At 39.9% G+C, this 22,066-nt stretch overlaps 1 protein-coding gene across 2 annotated transcripts in view; it reads left to right on the forward strand.

Moving 5' to 3' along the window:
* ZNF277 (zinc finger protein 277) overlaps positions 1-15,565 on the forward strand; it is a 104,252-nt gene extending 88,687 nt beyond the window's left edge. For both annotated transcript variants that reach the window (XM_021699311.1, XM_021699312.1), the window contains exons 7-12: positions 600-732; positions 7,599-7,666; positions 9,473-9,569; positions 11,754-11,796; positions 13,170-13,344; positions 15,036-15,565. In XM_021699311.1, coding sequence (XP_021554986.1) covers positions 600-732; positions 7,599-7,666; positions 9,473-9,569; positions 11,754-11,796; positions 13,170-13,344; positions 15,036-15,222 — 703 coding nt within the window. In that variant the 3' untranslated portion in view covers positions 15,223-15,565. The remainder of the gene's footprint in view (positions 1-599; positions 733-7,598; positions 7,667-9,472; positions 9,570-11,753; positions 11,797-13,169; positions 13,345-15,035) is intronic.
* The last annotated feature ends 6,501 nt before the right edge of the window (positions 15,566-22,066 follow it).

A 22,066-nucleotide genomic window follows, 5' to 3' on the forward strand; every position in this document is an offset into this window, starting at 1 on the left:
ACTCCAAAAAGTGGAACTCTAATGACTGGTAGGGAGAAGTTACAGGCAGTATCCACTGACAGACTTAGGTTAAGAAAGATGTTTTGTTAGCAATCTGTTCATTTTCATTAGAAAATGAATGTCAGTAGAGAAGGCAAGTAACTTGACCAAGTCTCACAGCTAGTATGTACTGAAATTAGGCATTAAACCCTGCAAATCAGCTCACAGAATATGCCAAGCCATGGACTAATTTGTTGTACTCAGTGGAGGCAGCCGATGCTAGTTATCATTGTAATTATTTGAAGAACATAACTACGTTCTCATTTTTAGAAGAGATAATTTGATTAGAAAACACCACAATAGTTTTTGGGTATTAACTATCTTTGTCACAGTTTGACTACGTAGCCCAGTTGGCCAATGTAGCCAACTACAAAATAAACCAAGCATGCATCCCACAAAGCTGAATGAATGAAGTAAGAGAGGTTCTGACAGGGATGTCGTATCCTACTTGAAGATTCTGTAACCTAAAATGAATAATCGTAAGACTTAAAAATAAAGGACTTTTGCAGCAGCTTTCCAGGAGACTTGTGTAATCTGTCAGTGTTTGTGTATTTTTTTAGCTTGCAGTGCTTGTATTGTGAGAAGACCTTCAGGGACAAAAATACACTGAAAGACCATATGAGGAAAAAACAGCATCGGAGGATTAATCCTAAGAACAGAGAATATGACCAATTTTATGTCATCAATTATTTGGTAAGGCTTTCTCTTCATAATTTAAAATTTGATTGCATTTCCACAAACAAAAATCTTTCTAAGGGCTGTCTAATATTTAAACAAGCAATTAGTATAAAAGTCAAAATGTAATAGAGGGAAACTTCCAAGCAGTGATTAGCTTCGTAATGGCTAGTTTACAAAGCATAACTTGATTTGGTTTGTCTTTGATTTGCCAGATGTTTACACAGTAAAAATGTCATGTCTCTAGAATTCACAGTGATCTGGACCGAAAAAAAAAAAAAAGTAATAATAAACATAAAACATTTGAGTATCTACATACTGTTGCTCATTTGTTATATTATCTATTACCTTGAGTCCAGAGACTTCTATATTCTATTCAAAAACCATCTTTTGACATCTGGATGTACTAGGTGTCTTATGCTAGATAACTTTTTAAAAACAATCTCTTCATGGGGCACCTGGGTGGCTCAGTGGGTTGGGCATTCAACTCTTGATTTCCACTCGGGTCATGATCTCAGGGTTGTGAATTTGAGCCCCTAGTCGGGCTCATGCACTGGGCATGGAGCCTCATTAAGATTCTCTCTCTCCCTCTGTCTTCCCACACACCCCCCTCAAAAAAAAAAAAAAAAAAAAAAAAAATCTCCTCTCTTCCCTCTCTCCCCATTAAAAAAACCCTCCTTTTCCCACAAAAAAAATTAACCATCCTCCTTGGCCAGCTTATCTTTGATGGAAATTTTAGAGAAACCAATCATTTCACTACACAAGAGGACTTTGATTTGTATGGCTAATAGAATGTAATAATGGTGTTATCACGTCAAGGATTTTAAATACATTGAAAGTTTTCCTTGCCTAGAAACCTCAATACCATTTCCTGAGCTTTTTGGTTAAGAGAAGGTATTCAGTTGGAGGCAAGTGTCACTAGGGGGGCATTTAGAAATGGAAGAGGGGATTTCGACTGACACAGTGACTGGGAGTTCTACTGGCCCTGCCCTACTCTGCTGAATTTGGGGGTGTACATAGCAAAGGAAATAATCCACTCATGTAAAGAAAAGGGTTACATAACGCTCCACTTGAATTAGGAGAAAGGGAGTTGTTTCAGACACTTTTCTTAAGCAAATGGAAATTATTTTTTTCCTCTCAATAGGAATGAATTAGAATCCAAACTCATGGCCACAGAGGGCATAATTGATTATAATCAACCATTTTATCAACTGGACAGAAACAAACATATCCTGAAATATGTTGGAAATCTCTTGGTGGGGTGGAATTTTTGTCTGTTCTAACTAATCCTTGTAGAGTTAAAATAAAATTCCCCTTGAGAAGCAAGTTTGACATGTGTTTGAAGTTTGACTCTGAGAAGTTGCCATGATCTGCTACAAATGTTTTACAACTAGCTAAAGGCAAAGGCACCCTTTGAGTCCTTCAATCTTCTCTTGAAATCACTGTCATTAATTCCTAGAACAAATGCTGCTTCAGGACCCAGCCCAATCCAATGGGGAGTGGACTTCAGTGTTAGCTCTAAGAAATATCAGCTATTGCAGAAAGCTGTGGAAGCAATTTAATAGTACTTCCTTCTGGGGATCTTTTAAAATAATATTCGAGAGCTTGGGACTAGCGGAACATTATATATATAGCTGGAGGTATTTACCTTTTAGAGGAGACTTCAAAGGGACTGTTCACTCAAATTCTGCTGGCACTTTTAGAAAAGTATGATGCTTTATTCTCTGGGCATCAAGTAGTACGTCTTTCAAAACTGAAATTGTCCGCAAGGACCAGCTGTCTCTAGATGGGCATGCTAGATTATACTGCCCACTGAGTGCCCAGATATGATGTGGCATGAATCATAGCTTAGGAGCAGTGTTTCAAGAAAACATGAAGACTGTAATAGTATATAAAATGAAAATTAAATCATTTTAGGAGAATATTGATAGAAGTAATTTTTTCTTTTAACTAGCAGCATTTGACTACTTGCTATATGCCAAGCACTGTCTTGTATATTATTAAGTCATTTACTCTTAACCATATCCATATGTCACAGATTTTATTATCCCCATTTTATAGATTTGGAGAGTAGGCACGATCTTTTCCCAGAGTCACATAGTTAGAACAGGATACTTAACCTCTCTGTGTATCAGTTTCCTTCGCTTTTTCCTCAGTTGAAATAAGGTACCTACCTCTTACTTTTTTGGTTGGGTTTTTGGTCAAGTAATGATGATGAATTCGTAATGATCTATTCACCACCTTCTTGCCTGTTCTCTTTTGTACTAAACTAGAAAGTGAGTCAAGGTCAAAGTAAAGCTGACTTTTTAATAAGCTCGTTAAGGGCTCTGACCCACAACCTTAGCCTTCTTAGCCCTGTATGCTTTCCCACTAAGGTAAATAGCTCACAACAAGAAGAATGATTTTAAAAAAAAACCTAAAATATGTTACGATTAGCCTTAGCATTTTGGAAATTATACAAAATTACCTTAGAAAAGAATTGAATTAGCTAATAAGGTCTCTAAAGATGTAGAAATGTCCTAACGTAGAGAAGTGCTTACCAGAAGTATCAACCTTAATACCATCCTGAGTAGTGTTGTAGATAAAAGGTATAATATATAGAAGGGGTATATAAAAGACTGTTCCAAATACTAATACTGTGTAGTTAGAGAAAAATGAGGGTCAGAGATTGCTCAGCATCATTTTAGTTTCCTTTCAGACACCATGAATGAAAATACTTAATATTTCACAGAAATATTTAACATGAAGAATAAATTATTCTAAAAGTTTACTTAAGCAATGAATAATGACATTGCTTTAGTTTTAAAAAGGAGGAAAAAATGCTGACAGACACTCACTGTGTATTCCTCTGAGGAACAAGGCTGACATGAGTGATGAATGTGGGGCCAAAGAGAGAACTGTTGTATTAGTCGTCAGGGTCTGCACATCCATTTCTCACATCCTCTTCCCTGCAAGAAGCACTTCCATTGGCTTCATACATTCTACATACATTGGAGTGCCTTCCAGTACCAGACACTGGTGGAGCAGGAAGAAAAATATTACAGTCAAGGTGGCTGATTTAAGTCACTACTCAGAGAGTTTAGAGGTCGTATGAGAGACAAACATGTAAGCACATAATTTCAGCGCTTGGGGGTGGGGTGTACAAAGTTAATGCATGGGCCTCTCCTGTAGCAGCTATGTGCCCACGGGGTTCCTCAACTCCATCGGAGCAGAATCTCCAGGCAGCAAGTGATGGCAGCACCCAGGGTATCCCTGGCAAGATGCACTCTATAATCATCATCAAGGGTGGGGAGCGCTAAGACGTGGAGGGTGTTTTTGACTCTCTTCTGAGCTCAGCAAATTGATAGATGCCTTTTTCTTCCTTAGGTGAGATAATTTCCGTACTTAATAATTCATATCAGTTTTTGAATAATAACAGACTTGCAAATACATAAAAAGTCACTATGCATAGTCTAGATTACCTACTACACGTTCTCTGTTTTCTCACAAACAAAAGTGTTCGATGAAGGGTGGACCAGGATGGTCAAGGGGACAATTTCCCAGGCAGTTTCACGTTCAGATGCCCCTGCCGTCATCACTGAGCCTTCAGCTACCTATTCCTAAGGCATTTATGTTTCAAGCCCTGAGTTTTCCTAAAGGAAATTATTTTTGCAGTGGTTTTATCATTTTTTATTTTTTTTATTCTTAAAGATATACAAAGCCATTTGTAACAAAAGTCTGCTCTTAACCTGTTTTTCACAGTTTTAGTATAGTTCTTTCTAATGAAATTATTTACATTTAGAACACTTTTTTTTTTAAAAAGATTTTATTAATTTGAGAGAGTACAGGTGGGGGAGGGTGTGGCAAGGGGGAGGAGCAGAGGGAGAGAAAGAAGCAGGGTCCCTGCTGAGCAGGGAGCCAGACACAGGGCTCCATCCCAGGACCCTGGGATCATGACCTGAGCTGAAGGCAGACACTTAACGGACTGAACCACCCAAGTGCCCCCATTTAAAACACTTCTCAACTAGAATTTAAATTAAAACTTGAAAAAAATAAAACATTTCTCTTTCTCTGTTTATAATGGGTTTTTCGCGTAAGTACATATATAAGTGTCTGTGTTGGAGCGGTGGGGATGCTAGATGAAGGGGATTTATATTTTATGTTTTTCTTGTCCACCCTCTCATTGATCATAAACCATCTGATGTAGGGGGTTGAGGGGGTGTGCTGAACATCTTTACTGACGTGCCTTCCAAACTTTGTTTTTCTTGAAATCTTTGCTTTCCTAACGTGATTCATTACCAGGCACAGCATCTTAATTAGAGAGTTCTGTCTTTTTTTGGGGGGTGGGGGGGAGGTCTTATTCCTATAATAAATCATATATATTTGACTATACAAGGCAGAGCATTCTAGGAAAGCCTGGGCCAGTGTCACATGCAAACCACTTGTTTCTTAATACACTAACGAACACCAAGTTCCATTTTCCTCTCAAGTGGTAAATGGTTAGTGCTGTTGCCTAGGAAAATCCCTACATGTTATACTGAATACTTGCCAAATAGTATACTGAAAGTTGCAAAATAATGCTTTGGGTTTGGAAGTTTGACACTGAAAGCTATTCTATGTCTCTTTGGCCAAAACATTTATTGATAAGCAACATTTGTCCATATCATTGAAAATGGTAATACCACAGATGGCCCTTCTTTGAATAATGTCCTGCAACAATGACCTTAAAGTACAGGTCCAGAGAGATCAAGTAATCCATGAAAGATGTAATTCATCACCAAAAATTCCAACTAACAAGGATCCTGTTGGCAGTGTTGAAGCCATTCCTCGTGTCCATAATGAGGTTCAGACATTTCATGATAACTCTGGGAAGTACATTATAGAGTCCAAATTAACTATCTCTAATGACATTATGGTAAATCTCTGTGTGTCTGAGTTTATGCATCATTTAGCTGATAGAGAATGACAGCTTCAAAACCTCTCATTAAGTTGATAAATGATAGATTTTCTTTTTTCCCTAAATCATAATGGACCTTGTAGTTGTTTTTGCTTAAGTGAATACCTTTTTTGAGAAAAGAAGTTCAAAATTGAGAATAAATTTTAGTTATTTTTTTCCAAAAGAGGAATATCAAACAAGAATGTTTATATTTATAGCAGGTCAGGTTGGACTTGACTGTAACCATAGTTTAGCTGCTTGGAAAGGTGTCCATTATTGTTCCTACATCCTTCTTTAGTGCACTGTCTGCTTTTGCATGGCACAGTGGTAAAATTGGATGGAGAAAGAAGAAAAGATAAGAAAGAGGAACAAATGACTCAAGAATAGAAAAGATAAATGGTTAGGCCAAAAGAAATCATTCCTGCTCATTACTCCATAAAGTTTTGCTGAAACTATGACTAAATTTGCCAGACATAGCCCTAAGTGGGTGCAACTTCTCCGTGAACTGTAAGAGATAAAAGGGATTAAAGTAGATATTTGAGCACTTAACTGTTGCCTGCAACCGTGTACTTTATATACAGGGATACCTTGTTTTATTGCACTTTGCTTATTGTGCCTCGCACGTTTTTACAAACTGAAGGATTGTGGCAATGCTGTGTTGAGCAAGTCTATCTGCGCCATTTTTTCAACAGCATTTGCTCACATCATGTCTCTGAGTCACATTTTGGTAATTCTCGCAATACTTAATTAAGGTATATACATTGTTTTTTTAGACGTAATGCTTGCACACATAATAGAGTGCAGTGTAATGTAAAAATAACGTTTATATGCACTGGGAAACCAAAACATTCATTTGACTTGCCTTACAGTGGTAGTCTGGAACCAAACCTGCTATATCTCTGGGGTGTGCCTGTACATGAACTAATTTATTTAATCACCTTACAAAAACCTTTTGAAGTAGGATCCAAATTGGCCTTAAATCTTTAGTCTTTTTCTGTTAGAATTCAATTTAAAAATACTTTCTAGTACTTACTGTATGCCTGGCTCTGGAAATGGACATTCTGGTGGAAAAAACGAATAGCGAATGAGAAAACAAAGAGATACACAGAACTGATTTCAGGCAGTGATTGATGTTTAAAAAAAATAATAAAACATCATAGGGGAATAAAAAGTAACTGGGAGCAGGGGTGTTGCTTTAGACAGAGGAGTCAGAAGAAGAGGTGGTAACATTTAAGCAGATGCCCCCACACCTGAGCCACACAGTTATGTGAGAGAGCAGTGTTCAGGCAGACGTTCCAGCAAGTCCGGAAGTAGCCGGTGGAGGTGAGCTTGCTGCTTTCAAGGGACAGCAGAGACACTGATCTGTCTGGAGCAAACTGAGCCAGAGAAAAAGTGGTGGTACATAAGGGATGGAGAAGGAGCCGGAGCAGATCTTCCAAGCCATGATAAGGCCTCTGGATTTTGTTCTAATTGTGGGAAGAAGCCATGGGAGGGTTTATACAGACAGGGAAGTGTCCTTTAGAAAGATCACTGTGGTTGCTGTTTGAAAAATAGACTGTAGGGGCCTTGGGGAGAAACAGTCCGGCTAGCTCCGTGTTCCACAGGCCCCAGCAAGAGATAGTTTCGGGTTTTTAAAAAGGTCCCCAAGAGATTCTACTGTGCGTCCAGGGTTGAGAAACTGGTTTACATTTAAGAGAAAGGAATTTGATTGAAAGAATATCACTCCTTCTCCAAGAAAAAAAAACATATTAAGAGCATTTTAGGATACATCCTTCCTTGTCACTGAAATAACTCTTTTAATAAATCCTACTTGAATTGATTTAAAACCAGTGAGTATGTGGTCTTGAGTGGGTTTTTTATGGGGTTTTTGTGTGTGTGTGTGTGTGTGTGTGTGTCTATTTTCTCTCTCCTTTCCTCTCTTCCCCCTGCTCCTTCCATTTCCCTAATCTCTCTGTTCTTCCCACAAAAGGAACTTGGAAAATCGTGGGAGGAAGTTCAATTGGAAGATGATCGGGAGCTGCTAGACCATCAGGAAGAGTAAGACTTGTTATAGCTGCTAATTAATTGCTGTGTTTTAAGAGTAGGAAAACATTTCTTTGGTTTAAAATTATTATTCTGGGGCGCCTGGGTGGCTCAGTTGGTTAAGCGACTGCCTTCGGCTCAGGTCATGACCCTGGAGTCCCAGGATCGAGTCCCGCATCGGGCTCCCTGCTCGGCGGGGAGTCTGCTTCTCCCTCTGACCCTCCCCCTCTCATGCTCTCTCTCTCTCATTCTCTCTCTCAAATAAATAAATAAAATCTTTAAAAAAATAAAATTATTATTCTGAAGAGAATAGAAATGAAGAAAATTTTCTCTGTGAGTCATGCATCCGTCCATGTAATAGTGCAAAAACTTGAATTCAAAGTAACTTTGACATAAAAATCACTAAAGCAACTGTTATTCCAGCCAAATAGTGTTTTGCCATTAAAATTGTTAATTGAGGGGTGCCTGGGTGGCTCCGTCAGTTGAGCATCTGACTCTTGGTCTTGGCTCAGGTCTTGATCTCAGGGTTATGAGATCGAGCCCTGCATCAGGTGCTATGCTCAGTGTGGAGTCGGCTTGTCCCTCTCCCTCTGCTCCTCCTCCTCTGTCTCTCTCAAATAAATAAATAAAATCTTTAAAAGTAAATAAATAATAAAAAAACTTTAGGGGCGCCTGAGTGGCTTAGTTGGTTAAGCATCTGCCTTTGACTCAGGTCATGATCCTGGGGTCCTAGGATGGAGCGCTGTGTCTCCCTGCTCAGCAGGGAGTCTGCTTCTCCCTCTCCCTTGGCCTTCCCCCCTCCCCCGCTTGTGCTGTCTGTCACTCTCTCTCTAATAAATAAATAAAATCCTTAAAAATAAATATGTAAATAAATTAATAAAAATAAAATTTTTAAAGTTTTTTAAAAACTGTTAATTGAACACACAAGTAAAATATAATGCAGAGAAAAATACCTTCCAATGGTGTTTTGCTCACTTGGTTGGTGCCCAGACCTTGAAGTTACACAACCTTTGAACTCTCCATGCTGCTTATCATTGGAGTAGAGAATGTAACAGAATTAAAGTTAACCTTGTTCCATGTTCATCCCATTGACCTAGTTAAAACATTCACAGCTTCTTTCCTTAGAATTACAAGCTTGGGAAGTGTTCTTTTCAACCTAAAATGATTACCTGTTATTCATCCGCTTTTCCTTCAAAGCTGCTTGGCCTTTTTTCTCTCCTGGGATTTCAGTTTTCCGGGCTTAGGAATGACAAGAAGTTGGCAGTGTCTTAAAAATAAATGCAGGACTTGTAACCTGGGTCCTGTATGGTTTTTGACTTCTCTGTTTACTGCCAGATTTAACACTTGCCCCATTTAAAATGATCGGTATTTCTCACATGAAAGATATATGGTTTGCCTTTTTAAAACACACCATTTGTCATGCAGAGACACACTCCCAGCATCGCACCTCACAGCGTGTGTACTTAGTGGTTGTGACTAATGAGAAAGCATCTACTGATATGCCTCTTTTGCAAAGTAAACCTAGTTGTGTCAGAAAGACATTATACTGATTCTGTAGTAAAATAGCTGCTCAGAAGAGAAGCAAATAGAAGAAAATAGAGCAGCACCTGTTCGCTATTTATATTAATTTCATGGTGCTGCTTTGAATTTCAAAAGCTGTATCAAAAAGTCATAATATGATGTGACAATCTTTACAAAGATGTCAGAGTTGAAAGAGATTGGCAGGGTTTCCCAGCGAGGAGGAAGTAATACCAAGTGACTACGTAGTACACCCTCTTAATGAGGAGAATCTCTTTATTTGCTGTTTGCTTTTTAACACAGTGACTGGTCTGATTGGGAAGAACGCCCTGACTCTGCTGTCTGCCTATTTTGTGAAAAGCAAGCAGAAACAGTTGAGAAATTATGTGTCCACATGGAGGTGAGATATTTTAATTCATTTGAATTTTGTTTTGTTCTGACGGGGGAAGCTGATCATGATTGCAATCTTAAAAGCTTATAAATTTAATTTGTCATTATCCTATTCCTAAAAGTGCTGTAAGCAGGGCACTTGGGTGGCTCAGTTGGTTAAGTATCCAACTCTTGGTTTCAGCTCATGTCATGAACTCAGAGTTGTGAGATCGAGCCCCACGGTGGGCTCCACACTCAGCGTGGAGTCTGCTTGAAAGATTCTCTCCCTCTGCCCCTCCTCCTGTGCTCACTCGTGCCCTCTCTCTCTCTCTCAAATAAATAAATAATTTTTTTATTAAAAAGAACGTGCTTTAGGCAAAAAAAGAAGAGGCAGATCCATCAAGGAGAACCAGAACCCAGGGCAATTTAGTGCAATGCACAGGATCTGTGCAAACTGTTAGGGTGGGATTTCACAGACCACTGATGCCATCCTACCTCTGAGGTGTTTATGAGATAATTCTAGTTTAGAATGTGGGGCCTGTAACCATGATTAACAGTACTCAAGACATGGACAGGTTCTGAGTCTTTTTTCACTGCTTGCTGTGCTAGTGAATAAGGAAAGCGGAAAGGGGAAAGTTCCCTTCACCAAGCCTTGAGGGAAATGGGGCAGGGGGACATGGGGGATGTAGAGGCAGAGAGGGTACGGGGTGTGCTTGTGCAGCTCCTACCGTTTGGATTTGGAGGGAAGAAATTTGAGGGTATTTCCAGTTCATGTGTTCCCTTCTGGATGCCATTTTTATGTTATAATGAAGCTTGAAGCTAGTAGTTGTAAACCTTTTTTTCACCCCAGTATATCTGAGAGATGACACACTCCCAACATCTCTGATCCTCGGCTGGACGGTGGGGGTGAGGAGGGGAACATCTAATGAGTCATGACAGTATCGCAGCTTGGGGGTAGAGGGGTGATTATAATAAAAAAAATATTACTGGATGATTCTGATGTGCTCTCCCTACCCTCCCCCAGCCATCTCTGCCAACAGTGACACAGACTATCCTGTTTCACCCACCTTCTCCCCACTCGCATTCAGAAACACTGTTCTTAGTTCCATTAAAAAAAACAAACTAGGGGCACCTGGGTGGCTCAGTCATTAAGCATCTGCCTTCGACTCAGGTCACGATCCCAGGATCCTGGGATCGAGCCCCACGTCGGACTCCCTGCTCGGAGGGAAGCCTGCTTCTCCCTCTCACCCTCCCCCTGCTTGTGTTCCCTCTCTCGCTGTGTCTCTCACTGTCAAATAAATAAATAAAGTCTTTAAAAAAAATAATAAATAATTTTTTTAAAAAGGAAACTAGAAGGTGTGTGAAAGGCCATGAGCATTTACCCTTATGAAAGCAGAGAGTCGTTTTCTCTGAAACAGGTTGCTAATAGTTTATTTGTATAGTTTCCAGTGTTTAACTTTAATTCATAATATCTTAATATCTTTGAATTGAAAGGAGTCTTAATACCCCAACCCTGTGTAGGAATTTCCTTTGCAACATCCTTGACCTGTGTCCTCAGCCTCTGCTCAGTCACTTTCAGTCATAAAGTACCATGGAATTCCTAATTATCATGCCTCTGATGTTACACTGAATGCCTTCATAGGTCTTCATTCTCTGTAAGCTTTTAAGTTCAAACATTTACCCAGATGGACGATTACACGAGTGAAACAGAATAAGGCTGCATTGTAAAAATCAAAAGAAATGTAATTTACGGGAAGATGTCAGTGAAGAGAAATTTGCATTAAACAGCGTATTTAACAGCATAAAATGAAAAGCAGATTTGTATAATTACCTGCTTGTGTAGCAAAGGACCTATATCCATAATTGTAGTCCAGGCACACAATATAGTAAGTAGGGCCACATCTTACTAGAGACTGAGGACACTTTTGTCAGACTGCAGAATGCATACATAGTAAATTGTGAAAACTGTAGATACAAACTGTGAATAATTAAAATGTTTGAACTGATTGGCATGACTTGTTTGGACTGTGCTTTAAAAAGTAGTTGGATGTGGTGGGGGGAAGCAGTTATATTTCGAATACTTCAAAAGCAGAACATGATGAACAGACTGAGTTTCAACAGTGTTCAAACTCCTATGAATAAGCCGTCTGTTTATAACTTCAGCCTAAAAGATTAAACAATTTATATGCTCACAGATATTCATTCCTTTTTTTAGGATGCTCACGAGTTTGATCTCCTTAAAATAAAGTCAGAACTTGGTGAGTGTGATTCAGAAGTTGTTTTCCATGATGCTGCGTTTTTATACACCATCCTGTAAATGATGCCTGTGTTCAGTAGTCGTGATGAGAGAGTGCACAGCCAAAATGTGTCTCTCCACAGATGGTCTCACGGGATTGCCTGAAGCAATGATTCACAACCATTTTGAACTGTAATATTCAAATATGGTTTTTTATTTCATATGGTCTTTCTTCTTTCCTACATATATGAATGCTTCAAATAAAATACAAGTTAAGGGTTAGTATCTATTATAAATAAAGTGGAGGGAGCTAACGGAAAGACCATGGATTTTGAAGTCAGACTAGAGTTCATATTCCAGCTCCAGCACTTACTGGCTGTGTGACATAAGGCCTCGGGTCAACAGAATGTGAAGGGAGTAGATAATGTATATAAAATACCTACTGTACTGCTTGGCAGTGTAGCTAGATTATTTATCACAGATGGACCCAATTGCATCATTCTCAGTATCAGTATGATGGAAAGATTAGGGTCATGAAGATGTAAATTACTGACTTGCTAATGGATCAAAGACAGTAGAAAGCTCACTTCCCACACCTCAGCTTACTACTTTCCTAGACTCTGGAATGTGTTGCTTTACTTTGCTATTCTTACAGACATGTATATATGTCAAATGTTGGCTCTACCACCCACTAGCTGTGCAACCTTGGACAGTTTCCTAATAGATAATGTGGGTATGATAATATTACCTATGTGGTAGAGTTTTGCAAGAATTAAACATATTAATGCATGGAAACTGATTAGAACAGTGCCTAGCACATAAGCCCTATATAAGTATTGGCTGTTATTGTTTGGTATCTATTATTCTTTTTTTTTTTTTTTAAGATTTTATTTATTTATTCATAAGAGACAGAGAGAGAGAGAGAGACAGGCTCCCCGCTGAGCGAGGAGCCCGATGCGGGACTCGATCCCAGAACCCTGGGATCATAACCTGAGCCGAAGGCAGACACTTAACCATCTGAGCCACCCAGGCACCCCTTGTTTCTATTATTCTTTATAATTGTACTGCCTCTTCAGGTTGGTTAATAAAGAGAAGTGGCTCGGGCACTTGGGTGGTTCAGCATTTGACTTCGGTTGACATTGGTTAAGCATTTGACTTCGGCTCAGGTCATGATCTCAGGGTCCTGGGATCGAGCCCCACCTTGGACTCCATGCTCAGTGCAGACTCTGCTTGTCCATGTGCCCCTCCCCCTGCTCGTACTCACTCTCTCTCCCTCTTTCAAAGAAAATAAAATCTTTTTTTAAAAAAGGAGACATGGCTCTTTTAAAAAATTATAACAGTACAAAAAATGGGTCTGACCAGTTGTCTAATGATTGTATAAACTATCATTTTCAGGATTAAATTTCTACCAACAAGTGAAACTGGTCAATTTCATTCGGAGGCAAATTCACCAATGTAGGTGTTATGGCTGCCATGTGAAATTCAAATCCAAAGCAGAGTTAAGGACTCATATGGAAGAAGCTAAACATACATCACTGCTTCCTGAAAGAAAGACATGGGATCAACCAGAGTGAGTACTACTCAACCAAACATATACTTCTTAGCTCCATATCCCTTACTTGTTTTTATTCATTTCTCCAAACCTAAATAAAAGAGAAACATACACGTATAGAAAAAAGTAAAAATTTTCAAAAACCTTATTTTTAAAGGAATCCCGCTTTTATAAGTGTAACCAGATTTTGTGGTATGGAGATAAAGATGTAGATATAGAAGTATAGATTTTTCCATTATATTTTGTTAACAGAATATTGTAAGCATGTTTCTATATCTAATACATATCGATTGCATCATTTTTAATGGTTGTCAAATATCCCATTCAATAGATATACCCTAATTTGCTAGATATTGAGGTTGTTTCTTGCATTTTGCTCTTTTAAATAGTAATACAATGAGTATCCATCCATATGCCTGCATTGTTGCACACTTACCCAATTTTTCTTTTAGATAAACTCCTAGAAATAAAATTACTCTGTCAAAGAGTACACAACTATTAGGGTTTTTGGTATATATTTTTCATCTCAGCACTTTATAAATGTTAAGCAGTTGGTCCACTGATCTGTACTATGGAGGTGGTATCAGACTTCTTTGCCAGTTCAGCCATCTGGGCTGGTTCTCATAGTCTGGACAACCTCAGCTGAGAGAACCTCTGAGAGGTTGTAGAGTTCTAGCTGCCTGGAGGTTCCTCTCTTCTTAGGAAATGTTAAATAAGCCTCCTCCCTCCCCCGCCCCCAACTCTTCCCCAACACTAGCCCCAAAGCTCTAGATTTTCCTCTAGAAAATCCCAGATTTCAGGGCACCTGGGTGGTTCAGTCAGTTAAGTGTCCAACTCTTGGTTTCAACTCAGGTCATGATCATAGTAGGGTCATGAGATCGAGCCCCACATCAGGTTCTGCACTCAGCATGAAATCTACTTGAGATTCTCCCTCTACCCCTCCGCCTGCTCACACTCACTTGCTCTCTCTGTCTCCCTCTCTCTCTCTAAAATAAATAAACAAAATCTTTTAAAAAAAAGAAAGAAAGAAAGAAAATCCCAGATTTGTGAGAGGCAAAGTCGGTCCTGGATTGCCTGAGACCCTGTTCCTGTAATTCTTAAATAAAGTGAAATCTTTAGAGATACTCCAGAACTAACTCCTAAGTGTGTCCAGAAAAGGAACCTGAATAATAGACTTAAAATTCTATAGATGTTTTAATTTTTGATCACCTAGAATGAAGGAACCAGTAGTGATTAAGTTGGGAAGAACACACACACATTCAAGGGAAACAATGTTTTCATCAGATATTTAAAGGATTCATGTATGAAAAAGTAGCCATATTTGAGTTTTGGTAATCTGTAGGGAAGAACTGGGGCCTTTGAGTAGAAATGAAGGGGATGTCATTTTTAGCTTCATCCATGGCGCTCTGTCTAACAGCTAGAGCTGTCCAGTACTGGAGTAAGCTGCCTTTCGAGATAGTTTTTGTGGGACTATCAAGCACAGGCTGAATGGGCAGCTAGCAAGGATACTGGTAAGACTGATACCAGCCAGTAAAGGTCAAAGTAAAAGTAATTCAGAAGTTGTCTCCCATACCACCTTTGCAAAATGCTGTCGAAATTGTTGGCAAGGAAACCTAGCAGAATTATAGTAAAGTGTATGTTCAACTGCCTAGAAACTTTACTGGATAATTTATACTTTGGTTGTTCAGTATATCTGTGGTTGTTTTCAGGTATTATTTTCCAACCTATGAAAATGACACTCTACTGTGTACACTGTCTGACAGTGAAAGTGACCTGACAGCTCAGGAACAAAATGGAAATATTACCATCATCGGTGAAGATACATCTAAACTGCATGCTTTGAAACAAAGCAGTATTTTGAACCAGTTGCTACTGCAAGAGGGCTTGAAAAACTAGAAGAAAATGCCACAGAAGCAACTTTTCATGTTTTTCTCTTATGAAACAAACTCAGAAAAATAGTTTAAATTTGAACATTAGCAAAGGATTAGTCCTTGGTGAAATAAAATTTTTAAAAAGTACTTTGCAAAAAATAAAATGAGGACTTTTTGTATTTTTGGCTATAAGTTTTACTGTGTAATCATTATAAATGATCTCATTTCATTAGACTCGATTATCTATAATAAGGAGGACATGCAGGGATTGGATCCTGGACCAAGAAAAAATTTTCTTTTGCTATAAAAGATCTAGTGGGACAAATGGCACACTTTTAATAAGGTTGTAGCTAATGTTAATTGGTGTTAATTTCCAGATTTTGATAATTGTACTGTGATTATGTAGGAAAACATCCATGTCTTTAGATAATACACAGTGAAACTTACAGGTAAAGGAGCATTTTTGGTTGCAACTTACTCTCAAAAAACAAATGTGAATATGTAGACAGAAAAATGCTGAAGTGAATGTGATAGGTTGTTAACATTTGGGGAATCTAGGTGAAGGTTATATAGCAATTCTTTGTACTACGGCAACTTTTCTGTAAGTCTAAAATGCCTTTATAGTTGGTTTGTTTAAATCAGGTCCCATGGGGCACCTGGGTGGCTCAGTCGGTTGGGCGGCTACCTTCAGTTCAGGTCATGATCCCAGGATACTGGGATCGAGCCCGGGGTCAGGCTCCCTGCTCAGTGGGGAGTCTGCTTCTCCCTCTCCCTCTGCCCCACCCCCTCATGCTCACACACTCTCTCTCTCTCAAATAAATCAATAAAATCTTTAAAAAAAAAAAAAAATCAGGTCCCAGGTGAGATTCATGCATTGCCTTTGGTTGGTATGGTTCTTAAGGATCTTAAAATCTATACAGTTCATGCTCCCTCTTAAAATGCCACTTTTTTGTTAAAGAAACTGAGCCCTTTGTCTCACTTTCTGAGTTTGGATGATCATATGCTCTTTGTGTCATTTAACATGTTCCTCTATCACCCCTTTTTCCTGCCAACTGATAGATTTAAGAAGTTCCAATAAATTTGTGTTCAAAATTTGTTTGCACAAATAATTTATAAGAAATGCTGTTGCATCACATCAGGCACATAATATCCCTTGTACCAGTTTTAGAGATTTTAGAGCTGACAGTCCACTCAGGTATTGTCAGTCAATGCATCATTATAAAGTTCCCCATCAGTCTTTTATCTAACTCATTTGGTACTCACTGGTAATTGCTACCTATTATTTTTTCTAGTGACTTGCAAAATGATGGGTTTCTAATGCTATCATTTACAGTGCATTCTTTATACAGCATGGGTGCTATGGAGTACTGGAGTTTGAAGTTCTAGTTTTCAACTGTTAATACCAGCCTTTGTAGGCAGTGCCCAAAGACTAATCTTGAAGTCATGTGGCCTGTCAAGAGTCTCAAGAGTCATCCCCCACCGTGTGATCCAAAAGTGACTAGATTTGTAAATTTTAGAGGCTCTGACCATGGCTTTAGATTTCCAAGCCTCCAACTTTGCAGACACCTACACAAGCCTTTTATTAAAAACAAAGCAGAGAGGCGCCTGGGTGGCTTAGTCAGTTAAGTGTCTACTCAGGTCATGATCTCAGGGTCCTGGGATCTTGCCCCGCATTGGGCTCTCTGCCCAGCGGTGAGTCTGCTGCTCCCTCTCACTCTCCCTCTGTGCTCTCTCTCCATCTCAAATAAATAAATAAAATCTTTAAAAAAAAAAAAAAAAAGGAAAGGGGCTCCTGGGTAGCTCAGTTGGTTGAGTGTCCGACTCGGTTTTGACTCAGGTCATGATCTCAGGGTCGTGAGATAGAGCCCCACTTCAGGCTCTGTGCTCAGTGGGGAGTCTGGGGAGTCTGCTTGGGACTCTCTCTCCCTCTACCCCCTCTCCCCCAAAATAAATAAATAAATCTTAAAAAAAAAAAAAGCAAAGAAATAGAAGCCCTTATTATAATGGAAAATGCCTAAGTTAAAGACACAATTGAGTTAAATTGTTTTAAACCCGAAGATCTAAAGAAGGCGGTTAGTCCTGTGCCTAGAACCTTGTGTGTCTAGGCAGATTTGTTCAGGAAATCAGGTAATGTGTAGAGTGTTTCTAGAATGTGCTTCAGTTTTAGAACAGGAGCAATGAAAGAATGAGAACAAAATTAAGAATAATTAAGCTTGTGAAGGAGAAAGTTTTTTTTGGAGAAAGCTTTTGGAGATAAAGTTGAGATCTTAGAGAACAGATCAGATGGATATAAAAGGAAAAATGAAATTGAAGGACAGATAAAAGGGAAAAGATGATGTACTTAGGTTTAATTCATATAAGAGGTTATTTTTAAAATGAGTAGATGTTTTGGAGGTTTGGGGTTTTTTTTTTTTAGCTCAGAAATAATAACTTGGTCCCAAAAAAATCAAACAAGAATAGAAGCAAAATCACAGCCAACTGTGCTGACTCTCAGAGGGAGCAAGAATATAGACCACTACCGGCAAAGTACTCTCTTAGAGCTACACAGAGAATAGAGACTACTTGCCAAGAACTATTGGGAATTCCTCCTTAAAGTTTGGGACACTGATGCCAGGTGTACCCTGAAAGGTTGGACAGTTCAAAAGCGGAGGATCAGCAGATGGAAGTACACTATTCAAGGGATTATTGAATGGGTTCCCAGATGTCACTAAAATTGTAAATAGGAATACAAGTGCTGTCTATACCCAGAGGGAACAGGCTGAGAAATTTTGAAATTTTAGACTGTAAATGAAGGCAACCAGAAAGATGAAACATAACAGAGAGCCAATCAGGACAGTGAAAAATGGAATCCAAGCCTGGATTGGCTGTTAGCCTAATCACAAAATGCATGTTGATTATCTAACTGAGAAAGGTGAGAGTGGCCAAGGTTTTTTTTTGAACAATGGTTGCTTTTGGCCGAGCAGACCTAGTGATTTAGCTCTCAAAACAGAAGACCCCATTAGACAAAATCTAGAACAGAATGTCAGGTAAGTACATGTCTAGGCCAGAAAGAAGAGAAAGATAAAAAAAGGAAAGGAAAAAAAAGGAGGCATCAGATTCTACAAATACTAGGCCTTTATTAGGGAAATTTAACTTACTAGGAGGTAAGTTAAACTGTGACAAATCCAGCTGTTCACCTTGAAAAGTATAGAGGGGAAGTCAAGCCCTAGGACATATCCAGTATTGCTGACAAAGGCAGAGTGGAGGGAAATACTCCTGGAGGCCTGGACCAATCAAAAGCAAGGGAAGGTGGAGTGCTGAGGAGGGCTCCACAGAGGTATCTGTCCTCACCAGTGCAATTAATCTGGTAGTCCAGTTGCCCCCAGTATTCATTCTCCCTCTCTTGAATAAGTTTAGTTGGGTATATGGCAGACCAGAATGAAGACTACAGTTCCTAGCTTCTCTTACAGCTCAGGATATTTGTGTGTCTACATTGTGGTAAATGAGATGTAAACAGAAGAGTCAAGTGTGACAGCTTCTAAGAGTCTTCCTTAAGATACTAGATGCAGCACCCTCTGCTTTCCTTTCATCCCTTCCTGCTCCTGTTGCTGAAGATACCTGCATATGGGACAGGGAAGTCAAACCAAGCATGATGGGGCAACAGTGTCAAAGGAATCTGGATAACACCAGCCCTCAAACGCTGACCTAGATGTTTATGTGAGTGGAATAAACATCTACCTTTCCACTGTTACTTTGGGGTTTTTGTCATTCATAGCTGAACCTAGAGATTCAGCTGCAGAAATGTCCATAGCAGCTTTAGTTCAGGAATCTGCGAGGATGTTTTCTGGTTGAAAAAAAACGAGGGACTGGGGAGCCTGGGTGGCTTCGTCGTTAAGCGTCTGCCTTCGGCTCAGGTCATGATCCCAGGATCCTGGGATCGAGCCCCACATCGGGCTCCCTGCTCGGCGGGAAGCCTGCTTCTCCCTCTCCCGCTCCCCGTACTTGTGTTCTCTCTCTCGCTATGTCTCTCTGTGTCAAATAAATAAAATCTTTTTAAAAAAAGAAAAAAACAAGGGAGTGAAAGAGAGGCTACCCTTACAAGACAGGCTTTACAGGCATGTCATTCCACAACAAAGACCAACAGCAGGAGCCAGTGTGGAAACCGGGTGGTTATTTAGAGCCTAGATCCCACAGATCAGGCAGGGGATATTGTAGACAGAAGGCTCAAAGGGGAAAGGAAAAGTAAAACGGTCTTTAAGATTCGAGATGGAAAAGAAAGACCTCTCAAAGCAGACTCATGATTGGGCTTGCCATCACTGGAGATTTCTAAACTTTGCAAGAATGCAAATATCTTACAAGGGAGAAAGATTCACCCCTGCCCTCTAAGGTTCTTCAGCTGGTTCTGCAAAATAAACTGACAACAGAGAGATTAATATGAGAAAAAATATACGAAGTTATTTGATATTGGGGCACATGGGTGGCTCAGGCAAGCGGCTGCCTTCAGCTCGGGTCATGATCCTGGGGTCCTGGAATCGAGTCCCACATCAGGTTCCTTGCTCAGCAGGGAGTCTGCTTCTCTCCCTTTGCCTGCTGTTCCCCCTGCTTGTGCCCTCTCTCTCTGTCAAATAAACAAATCTTTTTTAAAAAATTTTTAATTAAAAAATTATTTGATATTAAAAGTTTTACACAGGGGTGCCTGGGTGGCTCAGTTGGTTAAGTATCTGGGCGATTCCTCCCAATCGAGTTTGGTGTTAAGTGTTTTGATGATACTCTTTAAAAAGTGAGGTATACCAGGGGCGTCTAGGTGGCACAGTCGGTTAAGCATCCAACTCTTAGTTTCCACTCAGGTCGTGATCTCAGGGTTATGAGATCAAGCCCCAAGTCAGGGTCCATGCTCAGCGCAGAGTCTGCTTGAGATTCTCTCTCTCCCTCACCCCTGGACCCCCTCCCCCAGCTTGCACTCTCTCTCTCTCTCAAATAAATAAATAAATCTTTAAAAAAAAAAAGTCCTTAAAAACTGAGGTATATCAGAAACTTGGTGTATAATTAAACTTTTAAGATTCTGAAAAAAGCCACACCAGTGGTTCTAGTGAGACCCTGTCCAGGTTGCTGAAAGAACTACAGTGCTATCCAAGGCATGAAGAACCCATCTGGTTCAGAATGAACAGCATCAGAAGGATGAGTTTTAGATTCGAATGTCTTTAACTCAAGCATATAAGAGAATCTAATCTTTCAACTTTTTCTCCCTGGGAAATTCACAATGGTAGAGGGGTTATATTTAAATTGGAGGACATCAATATTTTACTGAAATTTTTTTATTGAAGTATCTTTACATTGTCATATAATGTCTTTTCAGAGCCTCTGATAGACTGTCCAAACAACATGGTTAGACATAATTAGGACTGCAAAGTGAACTGGGGAACTTCCAGCTGGGGTTCAGCTTGGCCCTGGAATTAGTTCAGTCACTGAATTGCCTTCTGAGGGCAATAGCTATGCTCATCAGCCATTCGGATGGGAAAAGCGGGGAGATGTGCTTGTGGTGGGAGCAGTACTTTCAGGATAGATTGCTGGTCTCCTGCCAAGGAGATGGTCACACCCTTGTTGGCCCTGAATTTAATGGTTAAGCCCAATGAGCTAAGAGAACAAAAAACCCTGGGAGTGTTGGGCACCTAGCACCTTGTTTCCACAAGAAAAGGAATCCATTACAATAACTTTCTTGGTTTCTTTCTGCCCCCTGTCACTGCTGTGAGTGAGGAGAATGAATTTTCTGACTGGAACAGGAACTAGGCATCTATGACTCAGCCCCTTCCTCCTCCTTTTTCTCTTTCGGGTATGTCTGTCTGCCGAGAGAGCACATCCTGTTCTTCTCCTCCATTCTGCAAACTTTAGAGTGGCAGGCTCTGCCTGTGAAGTTGAAAGCCTAAAGTTACTCAACACTGTCTGTGACTGTGTGGATAAATCTGCCGAACTTTGGGGTTCATTGTTAGTGCCCACAACTATATGCCATGCTCTCCAACAGCATCTTTATGAGTAGTAAAGGTGATATTTCATCTCTGTCTGCGTGACTCATGTATCACCTGGCCCCTCTGGAAGGTACACAGTCTCTCGGGATGGTAGGTATAGTCAGGGTTACTAGGAAACCATGTCTTGGAGAGTTACTGGTAAATACTCTTGAGTCCTGGCAGTCAGGAGGCAAAATAGACTTAGTTCCAGTCCAGGACTAAGGCTGGGCGATAAAGCCAGAGAATTCTAGATTATCAATGGTGAGCTAGCTGCATGTATACTTTTTGAAAGATCTTTAGAACTAGGGTCTTAGGTTGAGTTCCACAAAAAACAGACCTTAAGAGAACAACTTGTGTGCAGATCATTTACTCGACAGGTAGACTCAGGAAATAGTATAGGAAGTAAAAAATGAAACGGAAGGAGGACAAAAGTGTGCATTAATGAAGTTACTGCTATGGGAACTGGAGTTCAGCCTTACTGAGGACTTCTGAGGGATTGCACAGAACACTTAGAGTGGCCCTCCACCCACCGCTACCACTACCAGCAAAAGAGCTGGGCTGTTGATCCACCAGCCCCCATTGGTCGAAGATCTAGGACTGCTCCCGCGGCATAAATTGCCTGGCCCTCCCAGCCTGCCTTGCACATTGGTCTAGTGCCTTACACGAAGACTGAGGAAGCAGTAGTGCAAAAGGACACTAACAGTAACTGCTACGAATATAGATGTTGCATGACCACAAAAGAAACATTTTATGTAGAATTTAGCTGTCATCACAACTTTTCCATTTATCACTGACCTGACCCTCAAAACAATGTTATGAGCCCTCTAGTCAGGAATGTTTATCCTCATCAAGGGTAAAGACATGATGAGATAACTGAGGAACAGAGAG

Source organism: Neomonachus schauinslandi, chromosome 12, assembly GCF_002201575.2.
Source record: "Neomonachus schauinslandi chromosome 12, ASM220157v2, whole genome shotgun sequence".
Taxonomy (NCBI): Eukaryota; Metazoa; Chordata; class Mammalia; order Carnivora; family Phocidae; genus Neomonachus; species Neomonachus schauinslandi.